The sequence below is a fragment of the Galeopterus variegatus genome, unplaced genomic scaffold, assembly GCF_000696425.1.
Source record: "Galeopterus variegatus unplaced genomic scaffold, G_variegatus-3.0.2 Scaffold136, whole genome shotgun sequence".
Lineage (NCBI taxonomy): Eukaryota > Metazoa > Chordata > Mammalia > Dermoptera > Cynocephalidae > Galeopterus > Galeopterus variegatus.
Window position 1 is genome coordinate 901815 of NW_007726247.1, and position 21515 is coordinate 923329.

The window sequence follows — 21515 nt, forward strand, 5'->3', positions numbered from 1 at the left end:
AATATTAAAATACTACAAGAGCAATGCAAAATATTTAATATACATCTGAGTAATATACACTTTATAATGTTGCCTCGCCCCACCTCCCCAAATATTGTATTAATATATGTGATAGGTTTGAAAGCCATCATAATGTGGAAATGCAAGAATCAGCAAGATCAAGTCCAAGAAGAATGAAACCAGGCCCAGCACGACAAGATATATAGAATAGGTTCTTCTGGTCAAAATAGTGGAATAGACAGTCACCAGCATCACTCTCTCCCACAAATCAACCAATTTACAACTATTAAAAAGCAATGACAGCCAAGTTGGGGCCACTAGAGCTCAGGGGAAGAGGAGAGACCTACGGAGTGCATGAAGGCAGGAGAAGCCACGATGAGAGAAAGAACTGCTCCAACCATTTCGAGGCCTGGCTGCTTCTAGGCTGGAGCTGCTGAGTGCATGGTGCAGGAGTCAGCAAAAGCTGCAGCTGTGCTCTTTGAATGAAGTTGCTTGGAGGCGGCAGGGGAGGAGAGGGCCTTGGTGGCTCCCAGGCCAGCAAGACCACTAACAGGGTTCATGTGGACCCACATAGGAGCAGGGAGCCACAACAACTGAAGAAAAGGAGCCATTCAGAGGCCAGTGAGTCATCACAAGGGATTGGTGCATGGCTCACCCCATGGGAAGTGTTTGGAGCATGGGTGGTGGGGGAGATGGGCCCACAAAGCGAACACTGGGACTCAGCATGGACAGCTGATCTGCTCCCCTAGTCTGCACAACACCACTCAGTGGAGACTGGTCAGGAATATAGAACTGCCGAGGGTGCAGTTTGATGTAAAGACTCAGGCCCAGACCTGAGTTTCTATACAACCCAGATGTAACGGATCTCACAAGAGCCAGAAGTATCTATAAAGACAATCATTAAAACCTGAGCTGCACGAAAAGCCTTCCCTAGGGAATTAGCAGCACAGCAACAATTTAGCTCAACCACAGAGCTCAAGTGCTGGCCCTCACAGGAAGTTCCCCCATTTTAGAAGTAAACAAAGGACAACAAATTAGTTCCAGTGCAGAGTTTAAGTGGTAGGAACAGCAAATAAGCCAACACAGAACTGGAAGAAAACACAAAATACCCAGACCAGAGACAAAGTTTGATATTAACTACTAAAGGTCTCACATCACCAAAGAACACCTATAAAACCTAGAAGGACTGGAATTCTCCTGGGCTAACAAGCCAGGGAGGAAGGAGGACTGGGAGCCTCAGCCATGCCCCCAACACCTGCAACCAGTCCAGCAATGACCACTGAGCTGCCATAAGAAGCACCCCAGGCTCCTGAGCTGGGGGGCATTGGGGAGGCTAGAGCTTCAGCCACACCCGCCTGACATCTGCACCCAGCCTAGCAATGACCAAGACACCGCTGGAAGCCCCCTGGTCTCCGCTGCAGGAATGAGGGGGTGTCACAGGCCTCAACCCCACCCCTCCTCCTTCCTCCTTCTCTCAACCTATTTCCTTCCCCCTTTCTCTCTCCCCTTCTCCCCTCAACTGCTCTGCAACAACATCATAGAATGTAAAAGAATAATATTAGTAACTAAAAAGAGTATATACAATAGGAATTATGTAAACTGTTTAATCATTCCCACAAAAATGATTGGGTGTTTTTAAAGAAGTTTTTTCTTTAAAAAAGCAGAAATTATCTATAATATTCTAATTCGGAGAAGGTATATTCACAGGGATTTTGGACAAGATGACTCCAGTTATATGAAAGTTTAGTTTTATTACAGGCAGTTTATGCAAACATTTCAATACTTTTTGCTACTTCTATAAACTTTTAGCAAGGCAGTCAGTTACAGTCCAAATAAGAATATATAAACAAAATTACATACTTTATTTTTTAAAAATCTACTTTGAATTCTTTTATAAATTTTATAATGCAATTAAAATCATTTCCCCCCATTTGATATATTTCTCTTTCTGTTTCTTTAATTGCGAAGTCTCTGAAAACTCTGAACTTGATGGAATGACCTTCAATTGTGGCAGGAAATAGTAGACAGACAACTCTACATAATCCAATATGTTTGCTTTTTAACTTTGATTAAATGCCATATTTAAACACAAATATATTTTTTAAATGTAACATCTCGTGGTCACAGTTCAGTGCGTTTTGCTCCAGCACTGACCATTGAAAAGTAGATGCCTTTCTGCGCCAGCAGCTGTTGGTGCGTTCCGTGCTCCTTGACTTTGCCGTTCTGAAACACCACTATTAAGTCTGCGTTCTGGATGGTGGACAGGCGGTGAGCAATCACAATGCAGGTGCGGCCTTCTCGGGCTTTGTCCAGGGCTTCTTGGACAATCTGTTCAGTAATTACATAAATTAATTCTGATAATAATAGTCCTCTCCCTTTAATTCCTCCTCCATAACAAGCCCCACAATTTCCCCATAATAGGTCCTTCTTTAACAATGGTGTCAGTGAAATAGAACATAGATTTTAGAAAGTGAACGATTTGTCATGTCAGAAGATAATTGAACCCGAGTTTGGATTAATTCTGAAGCCAGAGTTACCTATTCATAAAGTTATGGCAGTAAATACAGTCTACTTAATCATTTAAAAGCATTTACTAATGTGCCTCGCCAAACAACGTGCTTAAAACCAGCCCTCTATTCCAGATCCACAAAAAATTCAGGAAGCCTGAGCGAAGGCCAAACATAGTCTCCTTGAATTTTAAACAAAAATTTTTATTTTTAAGATAGGGAACATCTCATAAACGGTTTGTCTTTCAGGCATCTGAATTCTTAACCTCTTCTTGAACTGAAAATGACTGATTATATTTATTATAAGGAAGAGCCAAATTCTTAACTTTGTCTTACCCTCCCACTTTTTCATATGGTTGCTGAGGAGATGCTGCCAGTAGACGTGGGAAATACACCTCCTTTGGAGCATTGTGCCATAAGACTAATTTGCTTTGTGTCATCTTAGCTCTCCTGAGTAATAGCTACAGAAAGTGTTTAAATTCCACTGAAAGCTGGCATAAGTAACAGCCAACATATCTGGCTAAATTTTGTTCTCTACTATGGAAGACAAAAGCAGACATCTAAACCTTTTAAGGATGACTGATGCAAGTGTGAATAAATCCAATTTAAATTCTTACCTTTTCACTTTCTGTATCCAGAGCAGATGTAGCTTCATCCAAAAGCAAAATATGAGGCTTTCTGACGAGGGCACGTGCTATGGCAATGCGCTGTTTCTGGCCGCCAGAGAGCTGTGTTCCTTTGTCTCCTACTCTGGTGTTGTATTTCTGTAAATAGGGTTTTGTCATCATGAAAGTTGAACTGATAATAAAGTTCTAGCAAAAAGTTTGCTTCCAGAAAATAGGATAACTACTTCCACACACACAAAGTTCAGGTTCAAAAGCTAAGACTGGATTTGTACAGATTTAAACGAAGAACAACAAAACAGCTCTAAATGACAGGTTAAATCTCCCTTTTTGAAAACAGACATTTGGGTCTTAAAATTATATGTTTTAGTGTAAACAAGTTAGTCTTTTTTTGAGGAAACATGTTGTTGCAGTGTTAGTATTTTCCATCAGATGGTTTCATTATATTTGGGACACAGGTTGGTAGGAGAAAGGAAATTTGATTAGAACAGGCTATACATAATAAAAAATTGAAGTGCACCTTATTTATAACCAGCAGGTGACACTCTCTGCATGACTTTAAACAAGGGAAAGAAAAGTTCTTGGGATGTTAGCCTTTCAGTGTCTATTTTTATGAAACTGTCTCTAATGCTTAAACAATTTTAATGCATGCTAAAGGACTCCATTTTGATATCTAACTTTGAAAACTGAAATCTCTTTTTAAAATTTTTGTTTTTAGAGTTCTGAAATTCTTCACATTTTTTTCCCACAGTAGATCATTGTCACTAACTATTCACTGCGAGGACCGGGACAGGAGTTAAAGTGTATGTAGAGTAGAGCAGAAACAAGACGAGACAGTATGCATAACCTAGAAAACAAAACTATATGATTACGTTCAGGCCCTCGCCAGGCTGACATTTTAGTCAGACTGTAGGCTCTGATTCTGACACCCAGAGTTGGACTGTAAAATTCATGTTCTATATAGAGTTGCCTATTTTTATTTGCTATACCTGGCAACCCTAGTTCTGTGGTCTCCACCTGTAGAAGGAATGAAAAGACCCCAGGTAAGGTTTTGGCAGATGCTTGGGACAGGCTCCACCCTTGAGTCATGCCTGCCTTTGAAGGCAGGAGCACGGAAGTGTGTCTCGTGTGAGTGTAGGGGTTACCAGGTTGCTCTGAGGCAGAGTAGATCCTATTGAGACAGATAAAGGTAGTGCTGTAAGCCCGCAGGAGGGAGCTTGCTACACCGGCTTCCTGCAGGGTGAAGTAAATCCTAGCATGAATCGCTCAAAGAGAAATGGACCCTTAGACAGATAATAGGATTTAGGGAGTTTTTCCTTCTCTCTCCTGGTCTAGACACTGAGGAAAAGAATAATGATGTCTACAGGTGTGCTCTGGGTGATAGATAGAGACCAGGAGTCCAGAAAGGTGGGATCCCTGAAGCAGACAAATACCAAAGGGGCAAGATATAGTTAATAAGCTAGATAATAGTTACTCTCGCCCAGTGGTTCTCCAGTTTTAGCCTGCACCGGTAACACCTGGGCTATTAAAACACAGACTGCTGGACTCTACCTCCAAAGTCACTGATTCAGCTGGTCTGGGTGGGGCCTGGAAATATGGATTTGTGACAAGTTCCCAGGTGATGCTAATCCATGCCCCTACTTTGAGAACCACTGACTTCTCATTAGTACAGGAGATTGGAGCTTTATGTTTTCAATGTTTAAGCCTTGAGAAGGGTCAGTTATTCACAGTCGGGCTAGACTGTTAAAGGAGAGGAAGGGAACAACGCCTCCTCCCTGGGGCCCATGATTGGTGTCAGCAGTTATCCGAAGAAAAGCCTAAGGAAAGGGGAAATCTTGAGAGAGAATTAGGGCCACCTGGTACAGCCATTCTGCCTCATGAGGAGATTGCCTGCCCCGCTGGTTTGAGGCTACCGAGCTTTATTTTTTAAGGGGCACTTTCTTACAATAAAGAATATAATTAGTGATAATGGGAGAGGAAAGATGAGCTAGGTCGAGATGCATTTCAAAATACAGGACATAAGAGTGCTTAAGAGCGGGTGAGAGGTTCCCTTTATCTAACTTCCTAGAGGAATTCATAGGACACCCATAGGCAACAGCCCAGGGAGCCCTGGAGAAGATTTCAACATCACCCGTATAAGTGGAGCTTGGGGCCCGTAAAACATGCGATGATGAGAGAAGACATGACACCATGGTCATCCCAATGGCTCAGCCTATTCCGAGGGAGCACTCTTTCTGGAATGGGGCTAGCTCTCTGGCCTAGCCTAACCTGACTCCACAGTGAGGTCGAGGCTTGAGGGAGAGCACAAGGAGGCAGAAGGAGGCAAAATGGGGGAGAAAAATGGGGAGGGATGAGAAATGGGGAGGGGTGATCATGCCTGCTTCCTCAGCAGGACCAGACGCAGCATGTCCACAGGTGGAGACTCAGGTACTGCCTTGGGCCCTGCACTCGGACTTGAAGGGACAGGCCTCCTGGAAATCGAACTTATCCCTAGGGCTGAAGCCTAGAAGCTTTGGATGTAGATAATTGCTCCAGTTTTCCCAGCTCTGGAAAGTTCCTCTCTCCTAAACCTGAATCGATCTAACACCTTCATCCCTTCCTCACAAGGAGAGGTAGGTGTTCAGGTAAACATGGCATCTGATAGGATAGGAAGTGTGGCCGGATGCTTGTGTACAGGTGGGTATGTGTTTTGGTTGCTACTTTCTCTTCACCTAAGGGGAAACCAGCCCTTCAGAAATCAAACCATAGACCAGGGAGGTTGCCACATGTGCCTGGGCTCTTAGTTTGGAGAGAGACTTACGTCAGGCAGTGACTCAATGAAGGGGTGTATGTTGGCCTCCTTGGCCGCCTTCACGATCTCTTCCTGTGACACGACCCGGCTGTTGTCCCCATAGGCAATGTTCTCACCAATGCTGCAGTCAAACAGGATGGGTTCCTGGGACACGATGCCCAGGTGTGCTCGGAGCCACTGGACATTCAGTTGCTTTATCTCTTTGCCATCAATTAGCTGAAAATAGGAGTTCATAGATCAACTTCAGGACCAGCACACTTTGAATTTAGCAAAATTAACATCATTGTTTTATACATTAAAACTGCCAAGTTCCTGTGAGATTAAGAAAATGCTTTTTTTTAAAGTTTGGATTGTCAAGGTTAATCCCTATGTATGCTTTGAGGAACTGCCGTGTTCTTTATGTTTTAACCTTGGTTTTTGACATATGCACATAGTAAGCAGAATAAGGCTCCCTCTACCCCCAAGATTTCTTCTAATCCCTGGAACCTGTGAATATATTATATTACATAGAAAAGAATTAAAGTAGCAAATAGGATTAAAGTTGTTAATCTGCTGACCTTAAAATAAGGCGACTATGCTGGATTATCTAGGTGGGTCCAATGTAATCATAAGGGTTCTTAACTGGGGAAGAGGGAGGCAGGAGAATGAATGTGAGAACGACTCAGTTGGCCACGGGGGCTTGAAAGATGGAGGAAGAGGCCACAAGCTAGAAAAGACAAGAACACAGACTGTCCCAGAGTCTCCAGAAGGCACACAGCCTTGCTGACACCTTGATTTTAGCCTGGTTATACCTATTTTGGACTTCTGACCTCCAGAACTGTAAGATAACGGATTTGTGCTGTTAGAAACCACTAAATTTGTGGTAATTGGTTAAAGCTTCCACAGCAAACTAATACAATGAATGTCTCATACTTCTGGGATATATCCTGGTGTCCTTATTCTTACATCTCAATTTTTCACAGAAAAAGTGGCCAGGATTAGAGCAGAAATAAATAACAACCATGACCACATACTAGGTCTGCAGTCAGGTTTCTGATCTGTCCTGACTTTGAGGAATCAGCTGCATTGGCAAAATGGACTACAAGTGAGCATGGAAGGGTGGCTGCTCTATCTCTCAGTAGTTGTTGAACTTGGGAAAGTGAATTAATTTCTCTTAGTTTCCTGTGGGTAAAACAGGAATGATGATAATTTCTAACTTCACAGAATTGAGCATTAAATAATATCACATATGGACCCCACTTAGCACAGTGCTGGGCACACAGGAAGGGCTCAAGGGCTTTCAGCAATGTGGAACTCTGTGCGTATGACATACCTGGAACTACAGGAGACAGACAGATGGACAGGTGTATGAAAGGATGGACAGACATCTTAAATACTGAGCCTAACAAGGAGGAAGGGAGAGGCTGCCCTTTTTCTAGTGATCTGGCTCCCTCCCAGAAGCCTGTGGAGGGCACCTGTCAGCTTTGCTGATGCAGATATGTGTGCTCAAGAGAGCTACTTTGCAAGGGAATTTTCTGGCATTTAAGTGAGAGCTGTTTATCCCTTCTGAAGACACCAGTGACTCAGCTTTGAGCTTTTGTAATAGTGGTGATGAGCATGTACTGAGCCACATATATGCTCTGTATCCCACGTGCCTGGCTGGGTGCCTCTGGGAGACAGCAAGCTAGGGGCAGGAGACAATCTTTGCTGCAGGAACATGGCTTCTGCTTGGCAAGCTGTCAGGCGCGGAAACGGAAAGCATGGCCATGACCTTATTGGTACCAAGCCCAGTTGCCGTGGTGACTGTTCTGAGCATCTCTGCTCCAAGCTTCCTTGCACTGTTAATAAGTGAAGGTGCAAAGTAGAGAGTGGAGAGATGCAGTAAAAATCATATTAGGATGTGGCTAAATGGCAGATCTTGTTAGATGGAACACTGTACTTGAGAAATGGAAATCTGAGGAAAAAAGGAGTTGTTGTTGTAGTTGTTGTTTTAATTTTCCAGGCTTATACCCCTGGGAAGAAAACAGACACTGCCTAACTAATATAATCACAGGCAAATCTGAATGATCCCAGCAAGTTTTAATGAGTTTCTTCATTACACTGAATATGATAACACTCCTGGGACTTCTCATCCCCACATAATACACTAGAATTGCAAACTATTTTAAACCTGTTTTAGCTGAAGAATCCTTTCTTTAAGAAAAATATGTTTAGAAGCCCAGAATGGAGAACAGATCAAAGCAGAGCTTCTTTGACTGAGGCATGGCTGTGATCTGAGGGAAGACCAAGGAACTATGGGGAATTCATGAAAACTGCTCTAAAGACCCTGGCCTAAATAAAGACCTAACAAGGAAAGCGAACATATTGGTAAGGAATAGTATAAGGCCAAATTGAAATGACTAGCTATCTGTATTGGAGATTGTTAAATCTACCGCTTGCTTTTATTAGCACAAATCAAATGTAAAATATGTATTTTTCTATGTATACTTACTTTGAAATAATAATAGATTAAAAAATCAAGCACTGACGATATTGTAGGTTCTATGATAAGCATGTCTCATGCATTCTCTTATTTAATCTTCCTCATGAGAGTAGCTGTGATTTTCATTCCCATTTTACAGGTAGGGAATGAGCAGTTAAGTAGGTTGGACAAGGTTACAGAGTTAGCAATTGGAACCAGGACTGGATCTAAACACAATAGACTGGCATTTGGTAACACAAGTGTCTCAGAATTGAAAGATATTTTCTGCCCTCCTTTAAAAGGGGAATGCCCCCATCTTGGTCCAGGCACCTACTGGGTTATATCCAGACAGTGACCAGAGGCTTCTAACTGTATCTTCAAGGGGATAGAGGACTGTGACTGTGGTGTAGGGGACAGACTGAAGAGGGGGGAAGGAAAGGTCAGGGGAAGACTCAAACCAGAAGTGAAGCTAATGAAGTGAAGCTAATGAAAGTTAAGCTTCAAGGGCCCTCAATTACATGTAAATTCTGGGAGTTGGACAGTGTTCTGGCTGGCTGGAGGCCAGGCTGGAGTCAGGAAGCTCTTGTTTATGGTAAATTGCTAAAAAGGAAAGGGACCAGAATCTCCAAACTTCCAGTATTTTGTTGCAATTTTTTTCATTTGAAGTAAATATTCACTTTTGTACATGATTTTGCATTCAAAACTTTATCTTCTTTTCATTAAGTAGAATCCCTAAAATTGTATAACTGTCAAGTCCCACAAAACTTGGATCCACCCCTTTTCACAATTCTGTCACAATTTTGCAAGACTCCACAATTTAATCTAAAACTTCTTTCAAATTTCCTAGTTCAGTGGTTCTTAAACTATGGTTGGCATCAAAATCACCTGGGAAAATTGTAAAACTGAAAGGCCAGGCCCTGCCCTACTTGGATGATCCCGGGTGGCTGTGTTCTCTACTAGCTCTCTATGCCATTCTACTATATACCAAAGTTTGAGAACCACCACTCCAGGTCAATGTTTCCCAAAATATGTATGATTCAAGGCCCACTGATGATAATGAGAATCTCCTGACTTCGGGTGGTTCTTAGGGTCAAGTCCTTTCTTCAATTCTTATGTTCAAATGATGCTCAAATCCACAGATTCATTTTTACATGACCATAAGGACAAATGAGTACTACCTACTACTCATAATAACTGACGTATTAAGAGTTACTATTTGATATTCATAAACAAAACTTGACACATTTCTAGAGTTTATTGGGGACACTTCAGCTAAGAAGTCTGGCTGCTGCACTCACTTGGCAGTATTTCAAAGCTCTAGTGCAAATGCACAGGAGCAGATAATGGATATTCCTGCAGTAGAAGAAGAACACTTTGTTATCAGTGTTATCTTGAGATGGTTACTGTCCTGTGCACTCAGCATTCATTGCTATATTCTTCTGTTCCTGCCCTTCCGTACATCAAAAGATGAGAAGGCTAAAAACTATCTCCTAGGCTCCCTTGGTTCTGGAAGTTAGGTTCTACCAGTGGGATATGCTGTGTTCTGGCAGATGGGAGTTTTTGCAACAACCATACTCTGGTCTTGTGTCTTTAGGTTTGGCACAGCTGTGCCATTGGCATAATTTTCTGCAGCTTCCTCACTATAGGATCGTAGCCGCAGGGCTGTGATTTGGAGGTCCAGGAGCAGCCTCCTTTACATCCATTCTTCTAGCCCTTCCAAAGATTTTGTAAGCACCTAGTTCCCTTTATTAAATACTTACCTACTTGAAACATCTAGAGCAATTTGTTTCCTACACCAAACCATAACTGATACTGTTCTAATTATGCTCTGCTTGTGTTTATGTAATTGTAGAATAACCATTAATTACTTTCTTCTTGTGTAATTATTGTACTGTTTACTATTATTGTTTTCAATGTTCCAACATTTTGTTATCACCAAGTGTTTTTTCTACTGGAAAGTGACTATGAGTGCATTAAGGTGCTGTGAGATTTAAACCTTTCCTACATGGGTTATGATTAGAAAAGTTCAAGAACCACTACTCTAATTAAATTCCCTATTTCAGCCAAACTGGCCTATTTGCTGCATTGGGAACAAATCACTTATCAGCCGCAGCTCATATTATCTCTTGCATGAAATGCCATCTCTGTGGATCATCTCTGTAGGATGCAAGTCCTACTTATTCCTTAATAACCAGCTCTAGGCCTATCTTTTTCTTTGATCTAACTCGTGAAAGTATAAGGGTACTTAAAAAGTTCATGGAAAAATAGAAATAAAAAAATACAAATATTTCCATGAACATTTTGAAGACCCCTCGTATATGCCTCATCTCCTCAGTTAAAGTCTTTGAGGGCAAACACTGTGCCCTACAACTCAACATAGCACAACATTTAACACACTGTGTAATAAATGTCTGCTGAGAACCATAATCAGTGCCTGAGAGCCAACATTTCCTCCTCTAATTGCTTCAATTGCCAGTGAGGTCTTCATTTAGAGTCCTCTGTTCAAACTTTAACCACAAAGTTGAAGCATACAATCAGAGTTTGCAGAAAATATAAAACAAGGAGTAAAAATAAGAAATACAGTTCATGTAACTACTCAAGAATAGACTGAATAAAGGTATAACTGTCTTTGAATACAATAAAGAAAATTTATGAGTTATTGCAGTGGGGAAGTAAAAAGAGCCCTGGGCTACAGGTTGAAAATTCTTTTTTGGTTTCATCAATGCAACTAGGCTCCATATGGAGCTGGTAGGCCCACATGACTGTGCCAAGCAAGATCCATTCTGATTGGATCAGTGCACATGACCTTCCAGTTTATAAATATTTTGAATATCACCTCTGAGCACAACCAATAACTAAATGCCTACATAATGAAAATGTCTTGCTCTAAATTCTATTCCTGTCTAGTCTGGTTCTTTTCCTGTCCCCAGTGATAGGCATTTAAATTCACAACTCCCTTTTAAGACTCCTATTGCATCCCCAACACTCAAAGTTTTGCTGAATGAATAATTCTGACCCTTCATTCATACTCTTTTTTTAAAGTTTTTTGTTTTATTTTATTTATTTTTCATCTATGTTGACGTACAATTAACAAGTTAAAACTGCATATATTTAAACTATACAATTGGATGTTTTTATGTGCATACATATGGTGAAATGATCACCACAATCAAGCTAATTAATATATCCACCACCTTTCGTAGTAACTATTTTGCTGTTTTTTTGTGGTGAGAACACTTAAGATTTACTCTTTCAGCAGAATTTAAGTTCTGAAGATGGAATGCACAGCATGTTGACTTCAGTCAACAAGGTTTTATTGGTTAAAAAATGAGAAGAACTTGTGAATACAGACTTTGCTAGAGTATGCTTGAACATGTTTGTGGCTTCTTCACTCATACTTTGAGTTCAGAAAACAAAAGGGCATTCCTCCATATTCTTTATCCATTTCCCTAATTTCTTGATCTTACTTTTTCCCCCTTGTTTCAATGCCCTCTCTCCATCAATGGTTTTGTCTCATCCTCAGCCATCAAAATGCTCAAAATGCCCCCTCCTAAACATTTTCCCTGGGCTCTGCCTTCTCACCCAAGCTGCTGTTCTTATTTCTCTTTGTTTTACCTTTGATCTTCTCGATAGTCCACACTCACTTAAATCTCTATTTCCCCTCCTAGCCATCTTTCAGCCATGCCAAACCGTTTCCTACCATCACCACTTCACTGAGAATACTTTAAGATGTCAGAAATAGCCCATTACTTGCCAGACCCGATCACGTCTTCTCAGTCTCATCTTGCCCCACCTCTGCCTAGCATTTGTCATTGCCGACCCCCTCCTCCTTCTCGAAACCTGCCCCCCATCCGTGGCTTTCATCTCACTTGTCTCTCCTAGCATCCCTCCTCTTTCTTTCTGGCTCCTTCTGTTCTTGCTGGCTTTTCTCAGGTCAGCTGAAACCTAAGCAGCCAAGGGAGATGGGTGAAAAGGCTGCTCGTGAAGGAGGGTAGAGGACAGTGTTGAGGGAGAGGCTGGAGAAGTTGGCTGGTGCAGAGGACACGGCTTGGAGACCAGATCTAGGCTCTCAGACTTTATCTAAATGTCATCCAAAAGCTTTGAAAAAAACATGAATTATCGTTGAGAATTAGATACATCCAGCCACTTAGATGATGACAAACCTGAAATGAGCTGAATAAGAAAGTGTGCTCACCACTCTTCCAGCCATGGGGTCGTAGAACCTCTCAATGAGCTGGACCACTGTGCTCTTCCCACAGCCACTGCTGCCCACCAGGGCCAGCGTCTGACCCTTCTTCACCTCAAGGCTCAGCCCCTGAAGCACTGGGATGTCTGGTCGGGTGGGATAGTTGAACACGACTTCATTAAATGCCACATTTCCTTCTAATGTATCCTAAAATGAGAACAGTAACAGTAGATTTGATTGCCGCACTACTGAAAACACAGTGTAGAGCTAATCTCCTCTACCACAAGGTGTTAGAAAGTAGTGGACTTGTATTATACTTGGGCTTCATTTCAAACTGCTAATTTAATAAATAAGATCTAAAAGAGTCAATGATTTTATTGCATGTTTTGTTAATACAACACAAATGGGATAGTTCAAATCTGTTCCTCAAGAATAGAGTAACCTCCACACAATAAAACCTGATTAACAGGATTTGCTTATAAAGTATTTGCTTATAGGTATTATTCCTATCTCCATGCAACTTTGCTATACAAAAGTATTGGATGTTAATATATATTATTAGCACTTATTAAAAGGAACTTATGATTTAGGAAATTTATTTCATCTTTAACATATAAAAAAGAACAAATTTTATTAAATTCCCTCTTAGAATACTTTCATTCAGGAATTAGGAACAGATCATATAGTTAAAACATCAAACTCACTGGCTTTAGGCCTTCTGTGCTATAGCTGTCAATCAGAGGGAGTTTTTCAATGATCATGATGATGTGGGATGCTGACACTTTGGCTTTGGCATAGTCAGGAGCAAATGAACTGACCTGCCCAACTGCCATGGCACCAAAGACAATAGCTGAAAATACCCTGGAAAACACGAAGACAAAACATGTGCACAGAGTTATGATGGCAATGCTAGAAAGTTGACACTTCTACAGGCAGAGAGCATTGCCTCAAATAATTACAAAACAGAGTTAAAAAATAAAACAAAATGAATAAACACTTTTCCTTATAAGTTCACATCGGTGTGGTAAATTGACTGCAGAATGACCCATTTTTTTCATCTCTCTCTTCCTCGCCTTCTTGCAAGGTGACCTTTGCAGCATTTCCTGTTTAAGAAGTGAAGTTTGTTTTCCTACCCTTTGAATCTGGGTTGGCCTTGTGACTTGCTTTGCCAACAGGATGTGGTGGAAATCACTGTTGCCAGTTCCAAGCCTTTGACTCAGGGGGCCTTGCATGCTTTATGCTTCCTATCCCCCAACTCTCAAAACTATGCCACAGACACAAGCCTAGGCTAGCCTATTGGAGGACAAGACACACATGGAGGAGAGTTGTGCGGGTCCCAGCCAACTAGCTTGTAGCTCACTGCAGACACACAAATGAGCCCAGCTGAGAATTGCCATGCCCAATCCAGATCAGCAGAACTCCACAGCTGATCCATAGACTTATGGGCAAACATAAATGTTTATCATTATTATGTCATTCAAGTTTAGTGGCTGGTTGTTATAGCACTACTGTGGAAATCAACAATGGATACAGTCAGTGACCCACTGACTATGAACTGTGCAGCAAAGAGAGTTCCTTACACATCCAGATATCATGCTGCTCTCAAGATGCATTTACACCCTTAATCTATGACATGGCAATCACAGCAGCTTAAAGTTGGAAAGGACCTTATGCGTATCAAGTCCAGCTCTCAATGTCTGTGCCTTGACACTTCCCCTAAATTGGCTTCCATCCTCTGTTTAGAAAGTAGCATGTTTGATTAAGTCTATTGTTAAAAATCTCCTTCTCAAACTAAAGAAAAATTTACTTCTTTTTACATAAGACAGCCCTTCAAGTATTGGAATATTGTTTAAAAGGTCTTTCACTTCTTCAATAACTGCTTTGGACACATTTATCAGTGTGCTTTTTAAAACAGTTGGCCTGGAACTGACTTATTACTTTGAGAACCCTCTCAGAATACTACGAATCCGTTGCTTCCTTTCCTCTGGACTCTATGCCTCTGTTAACTATCATTAGTTTTTTGTTTTTTAACTAGCTCTAAATAAATCACACAGATGGTCAATCTTGGTTAATCTTGTTATCATATAAACCTGTGGAATCTTCTTCAACTGGACTGCTCTTCAGACAGGTCTCACCTTTTACTTGGAAGATTGACTTTGCAAACCTAAATGCCCAAGAGTCGGCAACTGTCATCAATTGAATTCCTTGGAATAAAGCAATATATCAAATAATTATCTAATCAAAGCTCCAATGACAGTGATGCTGGTTTTGATCTTTGGGTCATAATCATAAATAACACCTGCATATCATTTGTCAGACATACATATTAAGTGGAAATTTAAAATCTTCTGTTGGGGTCACTCTGAGCAAACTAGAGTCGTCCCTCAGTATCTGCGAGGGATTGGCTCCAGAAATTCCCATTGCTGGGGATTGATTGAATTTTGCCCCCGAAAGTCCATATATTAGAAGCTTAATTCCCACTGTAACTGTTGAGGGTAAGAAATCCTACTATGGTAATTGAAAGGTAGGGCCTTGAAGAGGTGATTAAATTATAGGACAATGCCATAGTGAACGGCATCAATAATGATGGTCAAGGGTATGGTTCTGAGGGCTTAAAAGGAGAGCACGTGAGAGTCTCTCTGTCTCCGCTCTGCCATTTTCTGCCATGTGAGACCCCTGCATTGCTCTAAAGCCACTACCAAAGAAAACCCTCACCAGATGTGTTCCCTAGACATCGGACTTCCCTGCCTCTGAAATTGTAGGCAATAAATTTCATTTTCTTATGAATTACCCAGTTCCAGTATTTTGTTATAAGCAACAGAGACAGTCTAAAACACACACCTCCCCCAGTATATAAAAATCTGCAGATACTCAAGTCCTTCAGGACCTGTGAAACCTGTGTTTATGAAAAGTCGGCCCTCCTTCCGTATGCAGATTCTGCATCCCACAAACGCTGTACTTTTGATTTGAAGTTGGTAAAAAATATCCCTATGTAAGTGGACCCATGTAGTTCAAACCTCTGTTGTTTAAGGGTCAACTGTATCATGCATATCAGTGCCATTTGGGTCAGTGTCTAAAAATGACAGAAATACTATACTAACACATTATATTGCTGGGCTTATACAATTGTGGTTTAAATGTAAAACTGTAGTGCTGCTAATTATGCTACACTATCAAAGGGCAGAATCTTACCAGTCACCAAATCTAGAAGCTCAGAAGATTTTACACACATTTGACTACCAAACTGCATATTTGGGTACTTCAGTAGTATAAATTCAGTCTTGTCTTCCCCAACCGAGATACAATTTTCTACATTCACAGCAAAGTAGCAGAAATATCCCAATCTAACTTTTTCTTTGTCATTTCTGAATTCCTCCAGCTCTAACCTTCCACCCTTCTCTTATCAAGGAAAAGCAAATTTATCCTGGAATCTTCCAGGCTTGCAGAACTTAGTACAGTACATCTGTGCTTTAGCTGCCATGTTAGAAAGCCGTTTAAAAGGAGCCAGTCAGACTCCTTGCTCAGGGTTAGGCTTCTTCTCAAATGCCAAGGCCTTCTGAAACCCCTAAACTGAATCACTCCAACCAACCACAGATTTGGAAAGATCAGATATGTGTGAGTCAGCACTGGGGAGAGAAGTTACTGATCCTCCAAATGAAATGGGGTCCTTCACTGGTAACACACAGAAACTCAGAAGGCAGAATGCTACTGTCTGAATCACCAAAATCTCTTCATGAGGCTTCACAGTAGGGTTTTCTATCCAAATATGAAGCATGCTCATCCCAGTTTTAATTTTAGAGTTTAATTGTAAATATTAACCCAATACTTACAACAGAACATTCTCAAAGGTCATGAACCCATGTGCCACCAAGTAGGCACCAAACCGGAAACAGGCAGCATAGGAAAAATACATCATTGCCTGGGTGAGGGAAAATGAAATTCCAAAGATGTGCGCTTTCCTCAAAGAGTTTCTGAAAAGAAGACATTTCGACATTTATTCCATTTTCACTTCTCAGTCCTTAAAATGTAAGTTTTTATAGGTTGATAGTGGGGCACAAAGGTGTGACAGACAAAAATGGGTTCAGTTTCCAAAGAAGTAAGTTTGATCCTCACTTTACCAACTTACCAATTGTTCAAATTTAGGAAATTGCCTAATCTCTGAGATTCAGTATCTTCATCTTTAAAGTAGGATTAAGAACACCTCAAAGCATTTATGTAAAGATAAAATAAGCCAATGAATATAAAGAGCCTGTTAGCGATTAATAAATGAAAATTCCCTTTTTCCCTATTTTTGGACATGTAACATGTATGTACTCTGTAGTGAGCATTCATCCACACACATTTACCAGACATCTACAAGCTGCAGGAACCATTCTAGGTGACACAGAAGAATCAGGCACATTATTGTCCTTGGGGACCTAGGAATTGAGCTGCATTAGGATGATGCAATGGAGATACCTTATTAATAATGTTATGGGAGGAAAGAAAAAAAAGCACTGAACTCTCTGGGGGAGTCAGCGAAGGCTTTGCAAAGGAGTTAACACTCTAGGATTTTTCTGAGTGACATGGAGCTCAGCGATGTGGAGGTGTGGGTAGCAGCAGGCTGGTGAGTGGGCAGCCCTCTGGGCTTCCCACTCCTGCTCCAACCAGATCAACTCTGCTGTCGTCTTTGTCATATGCCAAGATTCCAAATGAATTTTTTTTTCCAGAAAAAAAGGGTCTACTATCCAAAAAAAGTTTGAAAATCCATGGATATGGCCCAGCTCTCTCCTTTTACTGTAGAAGAAACTGAGATTCAGAGAGGTTGGCCTTGCCCATGTCCACATCACTTATGAGACCTCTCGCTGGGATGACTGTGTTAAAGGAAGAACAGAAGCAGAAAGTCTCCACTGTAGAAGGCCCAGGAGAGGAAAGAAGAGTGTACCCAGGAATTACCACCCTCCCAGCATCTCACAGACACCTTGAATTTCATGTTCCATAAAGAACTCACTCCCATCTACAGCAAATAATAGGGTCCTTATCCAAACTGGACAGTAGAGTCATTCTCAACATCATCTTTCCCTCCTCTTCCCACTGGTTACCGCTCTGACAGGTTCTACCTCAGAGATGTCCCTGCCTTAGTTCAGGGTCCTGTCATTTCTCTCCTAGATAATCACAAGTGCTTCCCAATAATTACAAGTACTAGGATCTCTCCTAGTACTTTCTCCACTTGCTCCCTACTTTCTAGCCAAGGTAATCCTTCTGAAAATAAATCTGATGATTGAAGAACTCCTCCCACTCCCCTCCCACTCTTCAGTGGTTCTCACCTGTATGGTACCTGCAAACTCTGTGCAAACATATGTTCAAACTTCTGCTCCTGAGTCAAAGAAACAACAGTTCGGAAGTTTTCTATTGCTTCGGTAGCGATCTGGAACAGAGAGTGCCCATCACCAAGAGGCACAAGGAGAAACAGTAGCAATTAATTTAAATTCTATAAAACAGATTAAAAGAATTAATTTTGTAATTACATATTATTTATTATTACCTATGAGCATCTTCTCTGTGGAAAAGGATACTAAGTAATTTATCAAATTGAGTTTTAGATCTGGCTGGAAGGAAGATCAACTAATTCAATCTTCTCTTAAAGAGAAGCTATGGCTTAAACAGATAAAGGCACTTTCCTAAAGACACATAGTTTTACATAGTTTTATCAAATTAGCCTGAGAACTTATTTCATTTCCATTTTACATCTACTGCAGTGCTCTTTCTTCTATGGTGATCACATTTTAAGTTTACAGTTATTTTACACTTTTTTGAACGTGATGTTTATATTTTTCTTATTATAGTTGCCAATCATGACAACTGAAGAATATTTGGAAAATACTGAAAAGATAAAGAAGGTAATAAAAGTTACGTACTGGTGTATTTTACACTTTAGCTCACATTTTTTTTTCTAAGCATATATATGTATATATATTTGAAAAAATTGGGGACAAATTCTATATTTGGCTATATATCATTTTTTTTACCTTAACAAATATCAAAAGCACTTCTCAAGGTCATTAAATACACACTAATAATGAGATATTCAGTGGGCCACTTAATATCCCAGCCAGTCGTACAGTCCTTTATTGTCAAATGAAGTTTTCAGTTCTTTTTTTATTAAAAATAATGCTATGATAGACATCCTTGTACCTAAGCCTTGTTCATATTGAATTATTTTCTTAGGAAAAGTCCTGAAAAGTGAAATTACTAGGTCAAAGGGAATAAGCTATTTTTAAAGGAACACGGGACATATTATCAATTTGTTTTCCAGAAAGTTTCTATCATTCGGTTACATTCTAATTGAATGTTCCCTCCAGCAACACTATTTGATTAGGAAACATACATCCTTTACCACCTTTTGGAGTCTGGGTAAAGGGATGTGGAAAATGCAAAGGACACCAATATACAAAATGAGATTTCAGCCTGTGTCAGCCATGGGACCTAGAACCACCACTTGGCCTCATTTTCCTCACCTATAAAATGAGGGGGATGGACTGGGGACCCTAAAGTCCCTTTTAATTCTAAGATTCCAAGAGAAACATTTTCTAGAATTTTAAGTCACCAAGAGAAATTACTCTTATTGGATGTTCTTCCTCTTTCTGGCCTTTACACTGGTCAGAACAGATTCTAATAAAGACATAACCAGTTAATTTAGAATGATTTACAGTTTAAAAATCATAAACACAAAATCTCACTTATTCCTGACTGATTCCTACACCGAGTTACCTAACTTTAAAGATTAATAGCAAATATTTCATGACAGTAAGTCAGTTTTGAAGACTACTACAAAAAGCTACTAGAAGAAAGAAATTAACATATTTTTCAAAACAAAAACTTTAAAAAAACAAAACATTAAAAATATAATTCTCTGACCCAGACAAGACAACAAGGTTGGACTATCTTTATCATTAGCTACTTAGAAAGATATGGAAATGTTCAATTTAATTTATATTAAAATAATTTATAATCTTCTTTTATACACTATAAAAATAATGTATTTTTATTTTTTTGTTCTTTTTTTTTTTTTTGTGACTGGTAAGGGGATCGCAACCCTTGGCTGGGGGTTGCCCACACCGCGCTCAGCCAGTGAGCGCACCCACCATCCCTACATAGGATCCGAATCTGCGGCCTCGGCGCTCCCAGCGCCGCACTCAGCCGAGTGAGCCACGGGGTCGGCCCCAAATAATGTATTTTTAAAAATTCTAAAATCCTACAGAAATCAAGAGTTAGAGGAAAAAAATTCACCTTCAGTCAAACCCCTCAAAGACAGTCTTTGTTCAGACAATGAAAAGTATTTTTAATTATGTATTCATATAAACAAATAGAAGAGGGTTTCCGGATTAGTAAGAATATTCAACAAAAGCATATAACAATGTATGTTGAAAAACACATTTTGGTGGGTGTGGGGAGGGAGAACGGTGATAGGCTGGCCGATGGGTACAAATTCAATTAGGTGGGAGGAATAAGTTCTGGTGCTCTATTGCACAGTAGGGTGACTAAGGTTAACAGTTAAGTTTTGTATATTACATAATAGCTAGAGGAGAGGTTTTTGAATGTTTTTGCCACAAAGAAATGATAAATGTATGAGGTGATTTATATATTAACTACTCTGACCTGATTATTATACAACACATACATGAACTGAAACATTAGATTGTACCCCATAAGTATGTATGTATGTATAATTACAATGTGTCAATTAAAATTTTTTTAAAAAAAATAAACAGATTTACTATAAATTTCAGTGTAACCGTTTTAAGAAATATTTTCTTTCTTTTTTTATAAAGAAATATTTTCTGTGCATCATTTTCTAAGTAGGCAGGAATGTTTTATTTGTGACTGGTTTGTAGACATCATTGCCCTTTAGTATGTCTACTCGTATAGCACAACAAAAGCGACAGTTTAAGTCACAGACCTTGCATGGTGAGTAAAACAATGTAATCACTCCACAATCATCTTTGCCTTGATGCACAATGAAGCAATTAGAAAAAGGCTTAATTAGTACCCCGCATCCTCATAGCTTCATTTATTCCAAGAGTTTTAAATAGAGACTCAGTAATCACCACGAGGAAAGAGAACTTTTAATTCAAGAAGGAGTAAATACTGAGTTTCTCTCAGAAAGTAATGTACTAAATAATTTTTGAGAAAGGAAAGTATATATGTTTCTGGAAAGAAAAATACCCTCCTCACACTTCTTTTTCTACCTTCAAATAAATTGAAATTTGATTATGGCTTTATTACAGAAAAGAAAAAGGCATCTATTTTATAGAAATGCTCATTAGTCCATAATAATGTGATAGAAAACTATGGAGCACAGATCACAGGCAGGAGAGAGGTTATGAGAGGCTCTATAACAGAGACCTGCTTTGGAGTCCCAGGCTTGCCCCATCCTTTTAAGGGCAAACCAACGATGTGATCCTGGCCCCCATGGAGCTTATGTTTTAGTAGGGAAAATACATCATTAATAAAGAAATAGGCAAGGAACATCAAGGGCTGAGAAGTATCATGAATTAATTCAGGTGTCAGGAGAGGTCTTTCTAAAGAGGTAATAATTTGGAGATCCAAGTAATGTAAAGGAGCCAACAGTGGGAAGATCAAAGGGAACCAGCCTGAGGTATTCTAGGAATTGCAAGAAGACCCAGGAGGCCAGAGTAGGGTGGGCACGGGCCAGTGTATTGCAAGATGAGGTCACAGAAGTCATCAGGGTCTAGATCATGTGGAGTTGGATAAGCCAGGGTGAAAGGCTGGATTTTATTCCAAGTGTGAGCAGAAGCCATTGGAAGGTTTTAAGTAGTAATAAGCACTATCTAATTTGTATTTGTAAGAGATCAGAGTGGCTTCTGTGAGAAGAATGCAGGATATAGGTGGACAAGAATGGAAGGAATAGAAGCAGGGAGATCAGTTCGGAGACTTGCCGTGTGACTTGGGCAAGTTACTTGATCTC

General features: G+C 40.2%; 1 protein-coding gene across 1 annotated transcript in view; it reads right to left on the minus strand.

Moving 5' to 3' along the window:
* Positions 1–1726: 1726 nt before the first annotated feature.
* The window catches only part of ABCB1 (ATP-binding cassette, sub-family B (MDR/TAP), member 1), a 93510-nt gene continuing 73721 nt past the window's right edge, over positions 1727–21515 (minus strand). Inside the window, exons 21-27 of the mRNA XM_008589434.1 lie at positions 17854–17954; positions 16378–16518; positions 13252–13408; positions 12557–12754; positions 5931–6137; positions 3125–3271; positions 1727–2328 (exon numbers count right to left, since the gene is read on the minus strand). Coding sequence (XP_008587656.1) covers positions 2122–2328; positions 3125–3271; positions 5931–6137; positions 12557–12754; positions 13252–13408; positions 16378–16518; positions 17854–17954 — 1158 coding nt within the window. The 3' untranslated portion in view covers positions 1727–2121. The remainder of the gene's footprint in view (positions 2329–3124; positions 3272–5930; positions 6138–12556; positions 12755–13251; positions 13409–16377; positions 16519–17853; positions 17955–21515) is intronic.